We start from the raw sequence: 19,723 nt of genomic DNA, 5'->3' as shown, positions 1-19,723 counted from the left end.
TTGTATTTTCTTCATTACTAATGAAGTTGAACCTCTTCTTCATATGCTTACTGACTGTTCCTGTTTTTTCTTCTTTGAAATACCATTTGTTTCATTTTCCTTATGGATTTCAAGATTTTTTTTGTATGTTTGGGTTCCTGGTTTCTTCTGTCAGTTATGTGTTGCTGATATCTTCTCCTAGTTTGGATTCTTTTTCTTAAAAAACAAAAGCAAAAAAACAATCTGGTGGCATCTTTTGATGTTTAGAAGTTTATCATTTTAATTGTGGTCACTTTTGTCAACTCTGTTTTTAACACGTTGCATTCGGATGGCGAGAATTCTCGTCATTTGATCGCGTAATTTTAAACAAACAAGGTTATTTAGACATTCAGTAGTAATTTTTCACTTGCTTTTTTTTTTATTAAGTAAGGATAGTAGTAGCTTAATTGTTAATTTTGTGAAGTCATTTCATTAATATTAGCCATATAACCATATTTAAATCTTAAAAACCTGCCGGAACAGAGGATTAAAAGGCATTTAAGTACCCTGGTACGCAACATGTTAAATACTGCATTTTTATATTTTAAACTGATGTCTTTGGTATGTGTTCTTCAGTCATCTGGACCATTAGAATGAAGAAAACCATCCAATTTCAAATGAATAACAAGTCCCAGCACCATTTATTATATAGTCTTTCATTTCCTCATTGATCTGAAGAGCCACCTCTATTGTATAACAAATTTTAATATGTGTGTGGGTTTGTTTCTGGTCTCCTTGTTGTACCCATTGGTCCGTTTGTCTATGCCTTTATCAGTCCGTTCATCTTTTTCAGGAGTGTCTTAGCTATTTTAGGATCTTAGCTTTTCCATACAATGTTTAGAATTAATTTTCATAAAAAAATCTTTAAACATGTACAACATTTCAAATATATATGAACATAGAAGTAGCTATTAAAATAATACTAGCCCTGACCCATGTGGCTCAGTTGGTTAGACGTTGTCCCACTAATGAAAGGTTGCTGGTTCGATTCCCTGTCAGGGCACAGGCCAGGGTTGCGGGCTCAGTCCTGGTCAGGGCACATGTGGGAGGCAACTGATGGATGTTTCTCACATCGATGTTTTTCTTCCTCTCATTCTCTCCCTCTCTTCCCCTCTCTCTAAAAATAAACAAAATCTTTTTAAAAATAAAGTAATATAAAAACCTGAAATATAGTAGTATCAAAAATAGATAATAAAATTCACTCCCACATATTCATCACGCAACTTCGATTATTATCAATAGAATTTAATCTTGTTTTATCTATGCCCTCCTTAACACTCTCCCACTCCCCTCATTCCACGAATTAGGTTGTTTAAACAAATCTGAGTCATCAAATAATTTCTTTTCTTTTTTTAAAAAAGTCACTTATTTTTTAAATTACAATTACATATTATTTTGTATTAGTTTCAGGTGTACAGCATAGTAGTTAGTCATATACTTTACAAAGTGTTCCCCCAGATATTTCTAGTACCCAACTGGCACCATACATAGTTATTACAGTATTATTGACTCTATTTCCTATGTCGTACTTTGCATCCCTGTGACTGTTCTGTAACTGCCAATCTGTCCTTCTCAGTCCCCTCACCTTTTTCACCCAGGCCCCAACCCCCCTCCCCGCTGGCAGCCATCAGCCTGTTCTCTGTATCTATGAGTCTGGTTTTGTTTTGTTTGTTCATTTACATTGTTCTTTAGATGCCACAAATAAGTGAAATCACGTGGTATTTGTCTTTCTCTGGCGGACTTAATTCACTTAGCATTATACCCTCTAGGTCCATCCATGCTGTCGCAGATGGTAAGATTTCATGCTTTTTAATGACTGAGTGATATGCCATTATATATATGTGCCATGGCTTTTTTATCCACTTGTCTGTTGGTGGGCACTTGGGTTGCTTCCGTAGCTTGGCTATTGTAAATAACATTGCAATGAACATAGGGGTGCATATATCCTTTGAATTAGTGTTTTGGGTTCTTTCAGACACCTACTCAGAAGTGGAATCGCTGGGTCATAAGACAGTTTCATTTTTAATTTTCCATACTATTTTCCAGTGGCTGCACCAGTCTGCATTCCATTCCCACCAACAGTACACAAGGGTTTTCTTTTCTGCACATCTTTGCCAACACTTATTTGTTGATTTATTAATAGCCATTCTCACAGGTATGAGGTAGTATCTCCTTGTGGTTTTAATTTGCATTTCCCTGATGATTAGTGACATTGAGCATCTTTTCATAAGTTTTTATAAGTTTTTTTTATAAATTTTGGGCATTAAACCCTTATCAGAAGTATCATTGGCAAATATGTTCTTCCATTCAGTGGTTTGTCTTTTCATTTTGATTGTTTTCTTTGCTATGTAAAAACGTCTTAGTTTGATATAGTCCCATTTGTTTATTTTTCTCTTTTATTTCCCTTGCCCAAGAAGATACTATAGAGAAAATATTACTCAGAGAAATATCTGAGATTTTTTTTTAACCTCACCCCAGGACATGCTTACCAATTTTAGAGAGAGGGGGAGGGAGGGAGAGATAGAGAAAGGGAGAGAAACATTGATGTGATAGAGGACGACTGATCAGTTGCCTCTTGCATGCACCCTGACTGGGGACCAAACCTGCAACCCAGGCATGTGCCCTGACTTGGAATCAAACCCATGACCTCTCAGTTCATGGGATGATGGTCCAAGCAACTGAGCCACACCAGCCAGGGCTGAAATGTCTGAGTTTTACTGCCTATGTTTTCTTCTACAATATTTATGGTATCAAATCTGACAGTTAAGTCTTTAATCCATTTTGAGTTTATTCTCATATATTGTGTGATAAGGTAGCCTAGTTTATTTATTTTTTTGCACATATCTTTAATTTCCGCAACACCAGTTTTTGAATAGACAATCTTTATCCCATTTTGTGTTCTTGCCTCCTTTGTAGAATATTAATTAACCATATAGGCGTGGGTTTATTTCTGGGCTCTTGATTCTGTTCTATTGACCTATATATCTGTTTATGCCAGTACCATGCTGTTTTGATTACTATGTCCTTGTATGGTTTGATGTTAGGTAGCATGATTCTGCCAGCTTAGGTCTGCAAGATTGTTGTGGCTCTTTGAGGTCTTTTGTGGCGCTGTGTATATTTTTACATTATTTGTTCTAATTCTGTGAAATATGCCATTGGTATATTTATAGTAATTGCGTTGAATGTATAGATTGCTTTGGGTAGTACAGAATTTTTACAGTGTTAATTCTTCCCATTCATGAACACAATATATGCTTTCATTTATTTGTATCTTCTTCAATTTCTTTTTTCAGTGCCTTACAGTTTTTTAAGTACAAGTCTTTCCTCTCCTTCGTTAAATTTATTCCTAGGGTTTTTTTTAAATGCAATTCTAAACGGGGTTGTTTTCTTAGTTTCCCTTTCTGGTAGTTTATTATTGGTGTATAAAAATACAACCAATTTCTAGAGATTTATTTTGTATCCTGCTACTTTACCGAACTTAGTTTTTTTGTGTAGAATCTTTAGGGTGTCAAATTATTTCAATATCTCAAGATAGCAAATCACATTCTGTAAATACTTTAAAATGTATCTCTAAAAGATACAACTTTTAAAAATTATAACACTATCTTCACACCCAACACTTTTTAAGAATGATTGCTTAATTCATCAAGGATCCATTATATATTTAAACTGCTCTGATTTCCTTGTAAATGTTGTTGTTTTGCTCTGGCCGGTGTGGCTCAGTTGGTTGGAGTGTTATCCTGTACACCAAAAAGTTTGATTCCTGGTCAGGGCACATACCTAGGTTGTGGGCTCAGTCCCTGGTCGGGGCACAAACGGGAGGCAACCAATCTCTCTCTCTCTCTCTCTCTCTCTCTCTCTCTCTCTCTCTCTCTCTCTCTATATATATATATATATATATATATATAAATAAAATTGTTGTTCAAATAGGATCCAAACATGTCTCTTATATTGCATATGGTTGATATGTCTATTAAATTCTTTTTGATCTGTAGGTTCTCCCTCTGTGTGTGTTTGAAAAAACTGGACCTTTTATCCTAAAGAATTTCCCACATTCTGGGTATTCCTATGGTGTCATTTAACATATGTATTTCTGTATGTTCTCTAATTTCTTGTAAACCAGTAGTTAAATTCGGAGGCTCAGTCCTATTTGAGGCCTTTTTTTTTTCTTAAGACTATGTTTGGTTATATGTATTTTATGTGCCATTGGAATTGATCACTGGGTTTAGGCATTTGGGGCCCTGATTCATCCCTTATAAAGTTCTCCATCAGCTTTTTTCCTGATGGTTTTATTTAGCTACTGATGCTTATTATTCCTTTGTTCATTGTTTAATTAGGGCATACAGAATAACGATATTTTCAGTTTCATTCTTTCTGCAGTTTTAAGCTGAAATTTTTCAGTACAAAATATTTTCTTTAGCCTCTCTTTGGCTACCCTGAGACATAATTTATATGGAAAAGGTAGGATGAATACATGCTAAATGTTTTTTTCTTTTTAAATGGTTTGCAGAATATTGATTTAGCTCTCTAGTTTCCTCTAGAGGTGGGTAGTAAAATGTGTTCTTTTTTTCTATCATTATAAACAGAACTTTTAGCATTCTTTAAATTTTAGAATTATCATTCATTTTTTAAAAAGCTTGCTAGTTTTTTCTTGAAAGTACATTTGAATTTATAGATCAATTTGGGAAGAATTGATATCTAATGATACTGAGTCTTTTTATCCATTAACATAGTATATCCCATTGATAGTCTCTATAGTTTCTCTCAGTTATGTTTTAAATATAACTGCTTTTTGTATATTGTCCTGTATTTTGTAAGCTTGCTTGATTCTAGTAGGACTTTTATTTTATTTTTTTTAAAGATTCTTTGGGATTTTCTATGTGGACAAAGATGTTATCTGCAAATAATAAAACACTTATTTTTTTTCCCCGATATCTATATCTAGGGTTTTTTTTCATTCCCCATTGCACTGAATGGTACCCCCACAATACAGTGTTGAGCAGAAATGGGCAATCTCTTTTTCGCCAATTTTATGAAGGAAAGCTTTCGGTTTTCTGCCCTTCCCTGTGGTATTTGGCCCTCGCTTTGTGTCAGTACAGGATCCCTGGCCCAAGCAGGCTTCCTGCCCTGCCCCAGAGAAAGATGGTTTTGGCTTCTCCTCTTGCATCTGGCCTTGTACCTTTTCCTGGAATCAGTGGCCGGAGGGATTTGCTGGCCTTCCTCCAGCAGTGAACCACTGTTGCTTATTACCAGGTGCATGGCTTATGGTGTGTGTGGGGAGAGTGCCTCTTCCACCTTCGCAGACCTACGGCTTTGCTTCTACCCCTCTCTTAATGCAGGTTATCTTTGCCTCGGTCCATTGCCTGTAAGGTTTTCTGACCCTTCTCCAGTGACTTAATGGTTTTGCATCATGTGAGAGAAACTCCAGCGAAATAGATAGGGTTTTGTTGCTTGTTCCAACAAAAGGGTCTCTCTCAGGGGTTGCTTTCTTTGCTTTACCCCTATCTTTCATGAGCACTCATGGAAAAGAACTTCTCAGTGTGGATCCCCTTGTGTCTGAAGAATTCATGGTAGCCCTCATTTGGCATTCGAGAAATCCTTATAATATTAGTTGATTTCTTCTTTTATGGTAGACATCTACTCTGTCATGTGTCCTGTCTGTCCTTAGAAAGGCTTGTCCCCATTTGTAGTTCAGTTCACCTGGCTGTCTTACAACCTTAGCTCTGTAAGAGTCAAGAAATATATGATTTTGTAGTTGATTCATCTTTTTTAGAATTATGAGAGTGGGAAGAATGTTGTCTTGTGGCTTTCTACAGTGAAACTTACACATCTTAAGATCTCTCCTCTCTGTCCAAATCCTGGCCTTCCTTCCACCTCTACTACTCATCTGTTTCATGAAATCATTGGTTAATCCTGTTCCCGAATAATATGAGAGTAGGGGCTTAAACACTGAGTTTTTTTTCTAGCATAGACTGGACTAACCTGTTTTACACTGTATTTTGGTCTCTATAGTATTTACAACATTCTCTGCTCATTCAGACTTGTAGAGCCCAGGCACTGGTCTGAGGATTGGTATGAGTCTGTGGTTCCGTTTTCACTGGTCTGCAGAGTAATGAACCACATGGTGAACTTTCAAAATGTATTACTAGCTTATGTATTAATACATTTTAGGTTTTTATTTTAAAAAAGTGAAATGAAGAAACTGCTTAAAATTGAAAAAATATATTTTAAAATTCAACTTGATAAATATGTACATTTCTTTGTTTGAAAGTTCACCATGTATCTTTTTTTTTCTTTAGCTTTTATCCCTTCTTTTTGAAGATTTGTTCAAAAAGTTTAATTCTGAAATGAAGAAAATTGCAGACCAGGTGATTCCTAAGCAAAGAGCAGCCCAGTTTGATGTCGTCAAGCACATGCGCCAAGACCAGATCACCAATGGCATGGTGAACGCCATTTCCACCGTAAGTCTTCCGTCATTCGTTTAGGGTTTTGAAACTAGGTCTTTGTGAATCTATTCAGTAGAATGGAAATTTATCGTACTTTAAGGTTAGAAGTTTTCTACTTTGAAAGATAGTCTACAGTATAAATGTTATTAGTAGGAACTTTGTTACTGTATGACTTTATTGCCAAATTATAGTTCCTGTTATACGAGACAGTAAGAAAATAGATATACTCTTACATAAAGGAAAAATCTTTTAGTTTCATCATTAATAGCCATTCTTTTCATGGATGTGTTTCCCCATTTTTTTTTCTTTAATTAAATGGACATAGTACACATAGGTTTATTGATGACAACCTGTGCCCATAACAGTACAAAATGTTTCATTTTATTGTAGGTTTATATTCCTCAGAGGGCTATCAGCTATTCCCCACATGGAGATAAATTCAGGCCTTTGCAGCTGCTGTGTATTCAGGGCCTCTGGTTGTTCATAAAGGGTTATCAGATAGGTTCTTGCTCCTTTTCTTAAAGTGTAACAGCTATAGGTCTTATCTGATAAAAGTCTAGTTTACGTTTTGTATGCCAGACATAAAATTAGTTTTATGGATGGGATTTTTGCCTCAACAAAAGAATAGTATATTGTTATACATTGGTTTCCTTAATGAAAGAATGAGTGGCAGTCTTGCTGCAATACTTGACTAGAAATTTGCAGTCTGTGAGCAGCCCTTGCAGTGACAGTCAGAGCTAAACCTGAGGTGATCCAGGCCTTTGTGCCTGTGTGGCACATTCAGCTCTTGTGAAAGTAGGTCCCTGGGTATTGGAAGAGAAGCCTCCAGAGACCTCTTGAACGTACTTCTGTTAGGGTTACTTTTTCTTGCTTTCAGACCCATGATTTTCAGGTCATAATAGCTGTTTTGAGTAGTTGTTTTGCCCCTAAGTGGTACCGCTTTACCTCCCGGAGAAGACTGCTTATTAGAAAAGTCACTAGGAGGCCTTGTTGCAGGTGCACTCCAACCTGCAGGCAACCAGATAAAAGGTCAGCTTCTACAATTCTGTGTTGCCATTAGTAGAATATTTTCAATAAATACATTTTCTCAGAGGAGCAGTTTTAGGCCCCGTCTGTTCCTCTTCTCTCCCTTTTGTAATACTCCTGCAGAATACCAGAACAAATTCTCTTGCTGAACATCTTGGCTCTACTCCCCATCTACTTCTCAATTGCCAGCAGCTGCGGTCTTATTTTAGTTCTGTGCAGAATATTGATTTACTTTACTCTTACTCTCTGGGCATAAGTCAGTTTACAAGTTCATTCTCATTCAAAGCATAAAAGGACTTAATGGGGAAAGCTGTAAAAGAAGTTAACTTGTGGAATAAATGTGTTTGCTGTATCTTTATTTTGTAATAGTAAAGTTTCTTAAAATTTAGCTCTTTACCATGTTATCAAAAACTCAAGTTTCTGAAGTGATAGACTTTCACTATAATAATGATTAAACTTCAGTTTGTGAGGGAGCCCCTCAAAGTCACATATTTTAATTCTAACAGATCACCTTATCTGCTTCTTAATCCCTAGCAATTTTTCTACTATGAGAGTTTTTAATATGGGATCCATGAATCCTCCCCTGAAATTGAGTGGAAAATGTCGTGTTCATGACCTATGTGTATTTTTTTTTTCAAGAGAATAGTAATAGCTTTTATCAGAATCTCAAAAGAAAAATAAAAACCCACTATGTGGCAGGTGTAATTTTTTTTTTTTTGGCTTTTGAATCAGAAAGATTATTGAATTATTTTATTTTCTGTTTTGCTTTTCTATGCATACTATTTTCTACCATTAATTTATGTTGTCATAAATTTAAAATGTAACGGTTCCTAACATTAACTTTTAAAATCCTTGAGAATATTTAATACATACAATTAATACAACTATAAAATAATATACAGGGGTAGGCAAAAATAGGTTTACAGTTTATATGGAAAAATAATACAATAATTAACAAATAATAATACAAGAACAGACTGTTTCGTGTACTCACAACTATAAACCTACTTTTGCCCACCCTATATTTAATGTATTTAATACACAAGATATAAAGTATGTTTAATGTTCAAGATTTATTTCATATGGATCTATTTTAAGATTGATATGATAGCCACAGAGGATATGTAATATTTTTTAATATGAATATATGCAATTTTTACCCTTAATTAAGAAGCCTATACAGTTTATTCATTATTCCTTTTAACTGCTATTAGAGTTGTTTTTCTGTTGCTCTATTATCCTCTACTTAAGACTAATTTTGGAAGACATTCAAATGGCACATTCCAACATGAAATTATCTCTGAGCTTTAAGCTAGTTTTACCTGAAATATGTGTAAGAAATTCCTGCTGTTCTCTTAGTTAGCTTATTGCTTCCAGTGGAAATCCTAGCTGAACTGGCTTGTTTGGATCGTGATCAGTTCTTCAGAAAATAACCACTCCGAGAGCATTCTTAGGTGATCGATAGACATAGGTGGTAGTCATTAAATTCTAAAAAACCCCAGCAAGTGACTCAGCTAGATTTTAATTTTAATCGTGACATTTTGATTGCTGAATATACATGATGGCTCTAATTTCATAAACATGTGATTCCTATGATGAACTTCTTAGAGTAACTGCCAAGTATCAGGCAATTTACGAATGATCCAGTGTAGTCTACCTGTCTTCTGTCTACAGGGAAATTGGTCTCTAAAGAGATTTAAAATGGACCGTCAAGGTGTGACTCAAGTACTGTCTCGTTTGTCATATATATCTGCACTGGGCATGATGACAAGAATCTCTTCCCAGTTTGAGAAAACAAGAAAAGTGAGTGGTCCTCGATCCCTCCAGCCATCTCAGTGGGGAATGCTCTGTCCTTCGGACACTCCTGAAGGAGAGGTAAGGTACCTGAGGAGTCTGCGCTGTGTCAGAGTTAATACCCGTTGGTGTTCTGCTTCTGCTGTCACTCCCCCAGGCCATATTTGTTTTTGCGGGTTTGGGGGGTGGGATCAGCCACTTATCTGGTCAAGAAATATTAATGCAGCTTGTCAGGGTGATATTAGTATCATTCCAGAATCACTACATACACAAACATTTGAATTAATATCTCACCTAAATAGAAATATGGTCCAAATTTTCTGCTTTGTTTAGTTAACCCAGGAATCCAACCATGCAATGGAGAGGAGACAGAATGTGAAGGAAAACTGAGCAACCCATTAGCTTTGTTTACGAGGAGCTCTTTTTAAGCATTTTTTTGGGAGGGGGGGTGTCCTTAGAAGACATCACAGTTGCAGTCGCAGCCAAGTAGGAGCACACAGCCCAAGACCTAAAGCGGATTCCGACTCACTTATGTAGAATACACAAGCAGTTACCTAAACACTAAGCCAGGGGGTTTAAGTAGGTTTATTTCCATAGCATCCACTCCTTTCTGTGTCATGGCTCTTTCTCCTTCACGCTAACCGTTGTTGGCTTCACCTGACTGTGGTTGTTCTGAAGTGTAAACTTAAGGAGGAAGGGACCTGGGTGGGTTCACCGTTGTGTCCCGAGCTCCTAGCACAGAGCCTTGTTCAGAGTAAAGGCTCCGTAAAGATATGCTGAATGAATAAGTAATTTAATTATGAAAAATAAAAAATGTAAGTTCCAAAGTATAGGAATTTGTTATAAGTTGGGAGAGGTGAAAAATAGAAATTCATGCAGGGTTATGATTTCCATGGAAATTAACACTAAAATTATGTAGCTTGTTAAGTTAGCATAACTCAAACATGTTGAGTTTTGAAACACTAAATTTCCCAAAGATTGTGTCAGCTGACCCTGATAATGTAACTATTTTGTGCATCACTACAGCAGATGGTTTTTAAGAATTGAAAATATAATCTTTACATGTCACATGTCTTTTTTTCTATTTGCTGTGTTATATACTTATTTATATTTTAGTTTTAGGTTTTTTGATTGTATAGAAGTTTGAAATTGTTTTATTTTCATTTTGAAATAATTTTAGATATGCAAAAACGTTACAAAAATAATACAAGAAATTTCCATAAGCATTCACCATAACCATTCCCGAAATGTGAACATCTTAACCATAGCATAGTTATCAACCTCTTGAAAATATGATTGATAACAGTACTATACACTATAGATCTTATTTAAATTTTGTTACTAGTTGTCCCACTAATGTCTTTTTTTGATCCAAGATTACCTGTTGCTTTCAGTTGGCAAGTCTCCTTAGTCTCTTAATCTGGAGCAGTTCTTCAGTCTTTCTTTGCCTTTTATGACTAAGGAACTTTAGAGTAGTAGCCAGTTATTTTGTAGACTGTCTCTCATGTTATGCCAGGAGTTTTGTATTTTTATGCGTCCAATTTATCAAAGCTTTCCTTTACTGTTTTTATACAATGTCATCTTAATGACTTGTATCTTCTGTTGTCTGGGAATGACCAATTGTGTAATCATTTTCTTTGGGGGGGGCAGCATTTATGATGCTGTCGTTATTTGCCACTAAGCATTTCTGTGACTAAATCTACGTTATATCCTTGCTTGTTGTTACCTTAGGATAAATTTCTCTGGGTTAAAGGGTATGTACATTTTTAAGGCTTTTGTGTGAATTGCTTACCTGTCTCCTGTAAGGTTGCATTGTTTTACATTGCCATCAGCAAAAGAGTTGAACTATTTTTAGACTCAAACTACTTTGTATTACTAGTGTTCATTCTTAGGAATGACTGTCTTTTGTGTTTTAGGCATGTGGTTTGGTTAAAAACTTGGCCCTTATGACTCACATCACGACTGACATGGAAGATGGACCCATTGTTAAGTTAGCCAGTAACCTGGGAGTCGAAGATGTGAATTTATTATGTGGAGAAGAGCTCTCTTACCCAAATGTGTTTCTCGTCTTTCTCAATGGTGAGCATATTATGGAGACATGTTGATCCTAAACAGTCTGTGCGGGTAAGGGGAGAAGCCGTTATTATTCATGTATCTACAACACAATTATACTTTAATCCTGGGCCCCAGTAGGCCTTAATATAAAGATAGAAAAATGGTAACAGAAACAGTTATTCCCTTGGCTCTGGGCCATCCAGGTTCTGCGAGGATACAGCTGTCAGAGCTAAAGGCTAACATTGCAGAGACTGGCTGTTTTCTCTCCCTTTGCAGCTGTCAGCATATGCATGGTGGAATAAGCCTCAACATGGTATCTTTAAGTTCAAGTTTCATATGTGAGGCATTCTACAAAAATAAGCAGACCAGCCCTGACAGTGAGTTGAATATTCAGTCACTTGATAATTGATTGTCAACAGCCTGTGGCAAGAGGGTCCCTTTCCTTCCGCTGGTGCTCTAGTTGCTTCTTTCACCTCCCCCTTCCCACCCCCTTCCGGGTGTTCCAGAGACTCACTAGTAAGTGTGCCTTGTTCTTTTTCCTTGGGATTTGGTGGTCTGGGTGCCCGTCCTCTCACCATTGTGTTCCACGTGCTCATCTTGACCACTTAGCTCTCACCCTCTTCTCCTTCCTCCCGCTCTGGGAGACACTAATCCTTTACTGCACGGGCCGGTGAGTAGGAAAACAGGGCTGTTCAGTGTATTCCAGAGGCCACCATTGAGAGAGCTATTACTCTTCACTTTCGGCCAGTACCTGTGAATCCTCAGGCTAACCCTGGGAAGCGAAGTCCACTTTCCTTGTATCGGCGATGATGATCACAACAAGAGCTATTTAATAGCAGTTATTAGGTGCTAGGCAGAGTTCTAAGTGCTTTACATAAGATCAACTCATTTAATCCTCACATTGGCCCTTTGGAAATGAGAGAGCCAGGGTTCATACCCAGGGGGTCTGGACCCCGCGTTTATGCCCTCAGCATAGTGCTGACAGATGAGGAAAACGAGACTAGCTTTTCCAGGGTTACTTTTCTACCATCTGGTAAGGTTGGCCCCTGACTAAGGCCCCTCGGGCTGCCCTTAACCATTCCACTATGTTGCTTCTCTGCAGCCTTACAGATTGGCTGGCGGTGTTAGCAGTATTTTCAAATGACCACTCAGTGCTGCTTATTGTTTTTATTGGGTGCATAATTTAAAGCTTGTACAATTTCTTTTTTATTTATGTCTTAAATATTCTTCTTTCTGCTTAGGTAACATCCTGGGTGTCATTCGAGACCACAAGAAGCTAGTGAATACATTTCGACTGATGCGAAGAGCAGGATACATCAATGAATTTGTTTCCATCTCAACAAACCTTACAGATCGCTGTGTCTATATTTCTTCTGATGGAGGAAGGTTGTGCAGGTATAAATTGCTAAAAGGAGTTTTTAAGAATCTCTTTATGTTCACTTTTGAAAGAAAGACTTTATTTTTGAATCTGCTTTAACCTCTTTCATTGCTAAGGTAAATTTTATTCAGTTGGCACACACCTCATGAATATGCATTCTGGGTGCTGAGGATTCGAAGATTAATGAGAGTCTCTGCTCTCAGAGAGCTCAGTCCGCTGGCAAATGCAGAAATAATTACTGATAACAGCCAACTATGTTAGTAGTAAATGATAGCCACTGTTTATTATTTTAATAGATGTATTACATATAAGGCTTTAACTACATTCAACCCTTTATGATTCAACTATTACTTTCATTTAACAAATGAGGCACTAGGGTTTTGTGAAACTAAGTAACTTACCCAAAGCTAGCTGCTGATGGAGTGTGCTTTTTACTCAGAAGTCCTTACAGTTTGTTGGACTCCAACAGTTATGATTTTACCCACTATACTCTTTTGCTATGAACTGAGTTTTGAAGAGTGAGTAGGATTGTATTACTTGGATGAAGCGGGAAAAGAGAAAGGCTGAGGAATGGCAAGAAAAAAGAAATGAATTGTGGGGTGCCCAGCACACATCAGGTGCTTATTTGTGGCTACCTGGTCCACGTATAGGTAGGAAAAACAATGACATTTTCTAGGTTACTCTTTTTTAGGATTTTTCTCTCTCCTTACATCTAATATAATATGGCATAGTCTAAAAAGAAAACTAGTTCTTATTTATTTATTTAGAGGGAGGGAGAGAGAGAGAAACGTCTACTTGTTGTTCCGCCTACCCATGCATTCATTGGTTAATTCCTGTACGTGCCCCAATTGGGAATCGAACCCTCAGCCTTGGTGCAACAAGATGATGCTCCAAACCAGCTGAGCTACATGGCCAGGGGAAATTAGTTTTTTGGGCTTTTTTTAGAAGTAATTTTATAATGGCATATCATAGATCTGGCAGGAAGAATTAGAATTTACTGAGAAAAAGTAAAAGGTAACTGAGGTAGCCAGATGTGGTCCCCTTTCTCTCCTACTCCTGCTTTTGTCTTCACTTCTGAGTCCCTTAACCTGAACTCACCTGTAGCCCCTTGAAGGTGGTTTTCACGAAAAGTTCACCCAGTTCATTTTTCAGCAACTTGTAATTGTGCAGCTCCTCTTAACTGTTTAAAAATGCTCATCAGTCTTCGGTAGTCATTTGGATTTTAGGGTAAGGTGCGTAAGTGCTTGGTGGTTACTTGCTCCTCTGTAAGAGCTGCGTATTCACATAGCAACAGCTCTTGACGTTTCAGTGCCACATGCCATCCTTTGTGTTGGTGTTTCCTCGTGGTGGCGAAGCCCTCAGAGGCAAATCTATGCTGACAGTTACAGATTAATCTGCCAGAACATGTAGACAGACCAAAAGCTCTCTCCACCTGACACCCACTCCATTGCTAAAAGTCAAAAAGTAATTCTCTGCAAACTCACTGCCACTCTTCTTGGTCACATGTAGCTTTTGGTAGCCTGCTCTGTAGCCCAGTGATGTTCATCCTAAATCAAACCACTCTAAACAGCTGCTAGTCATCAGACCCTCCCCAGAAAATGCCATTGTAACCCTCAGTGACAGTTCTTCTCTGCCGGCTCACTTCATGGGTAGTGGATCACATCTTTCCAGAATGAAATAGGAGATGCTTTTAGTAGGATGCATTTACACAGTTTATGATAGGTTTTGTTTTCTTTTTAGACTTTATTCAGTATCGTTTTTGAGGTGCCTTTTCATTCAGAACCGAAGATTTCCTAAGATACTTGGAGAAGTACTGGATATGTATACATGTGCATGTGTACATGTACAGACACGGGCTGATATGTATGTCTGTGTATGTACATGTGAGAGAGAGAAAACAGGCCTCTGTGCTTTCACATGTAGAAACTACCTGGTGTCCTCAAGTGGTCCAGAAATAACTTCATTTATATTTACAGGTTGCCTCATCTCCCTATAGTAAAGTTTTGGGCTGACTTAATTTTTCTGTTGATATGGATTTATTTTTTTTCCATTCCAGACCCTACATAATTGTTAAGAAACAGAAGCCTGCAGTCACGAACAAGCATATGGAAGAGCTGGCGCAGGGGTACAGGTAACTGGCCAAGAGCGAAACTCCTGACTCTCCTTAGCACTCATTCACGTGATGCAGTCAGCAGTAGCATTGTTTTATCTGAACTTTTAAGAACAGTGTATTTTTACTTGTAGTCTTTTAATTCTTACCTACTAAATTTATCAGCCTGTTAAAAACCTATTTTTCTCTATGTGAATTTGCTTGGATATTGTAAAATATTTATCAAGTTAGATCATGAGGATTGCAGACTCTTAGTGTAAATTAGTGGACTATTACGTGTTTAAGTGAGAGAAAGACTTTCATCAATATTTTGACTTAGATGTTGTGGATCTCTCATATGGAATTCCTAAAGTCATAAAAGACAATTTTTAGAAGTGGAGACCAGATTGACAAGAATCACAGATGTTTTACTTTTATTTCAGTGATTTGTGATCATTGTCTGACCCAAGAATAGTGGGTTTCAGGTGCCCCAATGTACTGATACTCTCTGGGAGAGAAGGGTGCTTTTGGCCTAAGTGAAAGTCAGTGTCTTCCATTATTGCATATAAAATATTGTAACAAAATGCTTTTTAGTAATTATGTTTCACTAATATTTTCCCAGGAATTTTGAAGACTTCTTACATGAGAGTCTGGTTGAATATCTAGATGTGAATGAAGAAAATGATTGTAACATCGCACTCTATGAGCATACAATTAATAAGTAAGGAGAATCCATAGCAACAATAATGAAAGCCTGTTCTGCTTATGGAAACTACCTTTTCTTTTCATTTCCAATTCTTCTGTTGTGTGCTCTCTTAGTACTTACTGTTAGAGGTACACTGTTTTATATAAACCATACCCATCATTTATCCCAATGTAGGACTGCCACGAAACTGCTAAGAGTCATTTTTAGACTTCATTATCTTTTCTATTCATTTTACACTTTGTGTTTATTTTTTGAAAGGAATTGTAACTCTGATTTTGATATTTAATTGCTGCCAAAATTGAATTAACCAATCAGGATTATGTAAAAGATGTATTTATATCTTCTAGAGAGGATTTTATCAGTGGGCATACCTACATAGTATGTGGTAAAGATACTTCTAAACTTATGTGCAATATAAACAGGAAATGGTGATATGTTTACAGTGTTTCTTCTAGAACAGTGATATTTTTAGAAGCACTAGAGGACATTTAAATAAGTTGCTGTCTGATGTATGTTACTGATATACCATTTACCTGAAATTGGAATTTTTTCAGTTATATTGTTAAATAGTTAAGAGAGTTTAATATTACCAGCTGATAAATATTTGTGTTCAATTAAGACAGTACTTTTCTGTTCCCAGTGACCAGATTAAATATACTACTTCTTTTTATCTAATTATAAGCTAGTAAATAATGCCTTCAGTCAGAAATTTTAATTCTTTAAAGGTACGAATCTCTAAAAGTACTGTTTTTATACCCCTCATTTTAAGGTTGAGGATAAGGGAGAACTATTACATAGTAACCCTATAAATAGCAATTCCATCTGTCTTGTTGCTCAAGCCTTGACTCCTCCCTTCCTCTGTACCCACATGTACCCATAACATATTAATGGACCTTCAGTCTACCTGAACCTGAGCTCTTTGTACCACCTTCACAGGTCGCCCTAGTCCAGGCCACTGCCATTGCTTGCCTGAATTCTTGCAGAAGGCTCGTGACTGTTTCTGCACTTGTTTTCATACGGTCTGTCTTAATAAATCAGTGGTCCCTTGCCTTCTCAAGCCCCCTCGTTGCTCTCCATTTCCCTTTGAAATCCTCACAGAGGCCTCCTAGTTCTTATGCAACCAGCCCACACCGCTTTACACCTACAACTCCTGCCTGCTTAACTGGAGCTCAATTTAAGGCTGTTATACACATTTAATAAGAAGCCTCCTAGTTGCTGTTCAGGATAGAAACTGACGGTGGTTATGCTTTTGAATAATTGTGTTCCTTTCTGTTTTGTAAAATCAGAATCCAGAGTGTTTGGACTTTGAATAATTATTAGATAATATATGATCTTATATAAGTTGTCATAAAAAAGAAACTTTAATGTTTACTTTCTATATTTTCAGCTTCCAGCTTACCCCAATCTTCACATATGAAAAAAAAAAAGTTATTATTTACATGGGGAATGTCAAACTGGCCAGTATTTAAACAAAACAGTACATTTAAAACAAATTCTTTTACTCTAGGCTATCCTGGATGGGCTATCTGTTACTTTCAGCAAAGACCTAAAAATAATTTTCTCCTCTTTCTCATTAAAATATCTGAGCTGCTTTATCATTTAGCCAAAAGTGAGGTTTCTACAAATAGATATTATGAAAGTAGTAAAGATTCTGACACGTAGTTGGTAAGGTCTTACTTGCTGTACAGTATCTATGGCACAGCTGTCCACTAAAATATAATGCAAACCATCTACCTAACTTTAAATTTTCTAGCAGCCACATTTAAAAAGTGAAAAGAAACAGATGAAATTAATAATTTTATTTAACCCAATATATCTAAAATGTTATGTCAACATGTAATCAATATGAAAATATTGAGATATTTTACATTTTCTTCTAAATCTTCAGGATCTGGTGTGCACTTACAGCACATCTCAATTAAGATGCTAAATTTATTGGAAATACTTGATCTGATTTCGTCACACAGTTGCAAAAGTAGACTCACAAATGTAGGTTCTTACAAATGTAACTAAAGGTTTAAAATGACTGAACCAAGTTACTTAAATTTAAATTTGAGTTTTAAAATGTAAGGTAATTAAAATTAAGTAAAATTAAAAAATTCAGTTCTTCAGTTTTATTAGTCTAACATTTCAGGTACTTAATTAATAGCTACACTTAGCTAGTGGTTATGGCATTGTTCCCCACAGCACTATAGTTACTACTCTGAAAGGAGATGTATTCCTCCCTCTGACATGGTGATACAACTTTCTCATTGACCTAAGTTGGAAAAGTGAAGAAAATCAAGTTACTGATCCATCTGGATGTTTTGACCTGCATTTCTGCATGCTCAGTTAATAATTTCTTTGTGTTGTTATTTTTAATTGATGTGTAATAATACTTTATTTTTTATGTAGACTTTAATTACATATAGTTTCCCTTCTCTTGTATTTCTACAAATAATAGAAGTTTCTGTCACTAAAAATAATATTTTATTTGTCAGTTTCTTTAGCATCATACTTTGTTATTGAGGTTTTGTTATATAAATTTATTATATATGTAGTATATATATTTATATAAACTTAAGTTTTATTATCTAGGTCCCATGGGGACTTAGTAATATTTCTATGCCCTTTAAGAGGTATTTTATTTTAGTACTTGGAGCCTAAGGTGACGAATTCTTCATTAACTTGCCAGAGATACCACCCACCTGGAAATTGAACCCTTCACTCTTCTCGGCGTCTGTGCCGGCCTGATTCCGTACCCCCATCACAACCAGTCCCCAAGGAACACATACCAGTGTGCCATGGGAAAGCAAGCCATGGGTAAGATTTCCTTCTTGAATTTGGTTCTGAGTCCTGGGATAAAAGACGTATCTTTATTCTTACTTCACTAGTATTGGGTGTTTGGGCAAACCAGGCGTTGGTAACACCAGAGTTCTACCAAACTCGGAGTGTTGCCTATGGTATTTTGCAATACTTGCAGGTGCCCCTGTCATGTCTAAAACATAACAAAAATGGAGAAAAGCTCTCTGAACTTGTTCCCTTGACCAAACAAAGGGACATGAAATAAACACCACAGAATTATGAAGGCGAAGTATGAAAAGTCCTATGAAGTGTAAGTTGCTAACCCAGAGAGATGAAAGAATGAGCAGAGAAACTCAAGGTTGAGGGAGGAGAGGAAAAGGAAATAGAAATAAAGATGTACGATGTGTGCGAGAATGTCCTTAGTAATTGTCTGGATGACAGTCACCGAACCCATTATATCCTTGTAGTTGCTCCTGTAGCTCCTGAAATGTCCAATTCATGTCACACCAATTTCTGAACTCATTTTCCTTCCTATTTTGCTTTCTTTTTATCCACCCATCTATTAATTTATGTACCCATCTGTAACATTTATTGAGCATCACCTATAGGCCAGACAGTGGGACTAGAACCTGAAAATATAGAGATGAGGGCAGAGCACTGTCCTCAACGAGTTCGCAGTCCGGTAGGAGAGATCAACAGATAAAACAGTGACTCAGTATAGCACGGTAGACTGACAGCCAGAACCTAAGGGAATGAGAGCAGAAAGATCGCTTAAGGTTAGGGAGTAGGATGTTTCTGAAGAATAGAATTAAACTAAACTTGAAAGACATTAGTATTTTTCATAGGTGTGGAAAATTATAAGCAAACATTACATGGGAAAGTCTTGATATTTTGATGTGTCTGTTTAGTAGAGATGTACTGTAGGGGGGCCATAATTTTAAGGAGTTTGGGTTTTAATTTGAAGTTGATACAGCAAAAGTTTTGCTTATAAACTTTTTTTGAAAAATTTTAAAATCATTTATATGCTAATAACTAATAAATTTTAGTTTTATATGTGTCTATGACATCAATATGGCCTATCTCTGACTTAAAGTATGATACAAGGAGCTTTATAAAAACAAACAACAACAACAAAAATTGTTAAAATGTTTTTACATTGCCTTTGGGTAACAAGCAGAGTGCTGTTAGCTCTCAGTACCAAGAATCAGCTGCAGTTGACTATAACTTTACAATTAAGGAATTCTATTTCTCATTATGGATAAAGAGTCTATGTATTTCTTTTCAAGTTTTTATATTGCCTTTTGATTGGCCACGAAGAAATAAGAAGCATGTTGTCCTGCTCCCATTTACCTGAATGATGTAATGCCCGGACAGTTCAGAATAATTCCCAGTGGGAAAATCTAAACAGCGGCTCATCAATTTAGCCT

The 19,723-nt window shown here is 36.6% G+C and overlaps 1 protein-coding gene across 1 annotated transcript in view; it reads left to right on the top strand.

Moving 5' to 3' along the window:
* Positions 1-19,723, top strand: part of POLR3B (RNA polymerase III subunit B) — a 106,642-nt gene that overhangs the window by 44,964 nt on the left and 41,955 nt on the right. The window contains exons 13-19 of the mRNA XM_090272569.1: positions 6,318-6,479; positions 9,165-9,365; positions 11,201-11,363; positions 12,581-12,734; positions 14,774-14,848; positions 15,429-15,527; positions 18,187-18,314. Of these exons, the coding sequence (XP_090128695.1) occupies positions 6,318-6,479; positions 9,165-9,365; positions 11,201-11,363; positions 12,581-12,734; positions 14,774-14,848; positions 15,429-15,527; positions 18,187-18,314 (982 nt within the window). The remainder of the gene's footprint in view (positions 1-6,317; positions 6,480-9,164; positions 9,366-11,200; positions 11,364-12,580; positions 12,735-14,773; positions 14,849-15,428; positions 15,528-18,186; positions 18,315-19,723) is intronic.

The sequence above is a fragment of the Furipterus horrens genome, unplaced genomic scaffold (genome assembly GCF_987537825.1).
Source record: "Furipterus horrens unplaced genomic scaffold, mFurHor1.1.pri manual_scaffold_4, whole genome shotgun sequence".
NCBI classification, from domain to species: Eukaryota; Metazoa; Chordata; class Mammalia; order Chiroptera; family Furipteridae; genus Furipterus; species Furipterus horrens.
The sequence above is the reverse complement of the archived record's forward strand: the minus strand, read 5'-3'. Positions and strand labels throughout refer to the sequence as shown.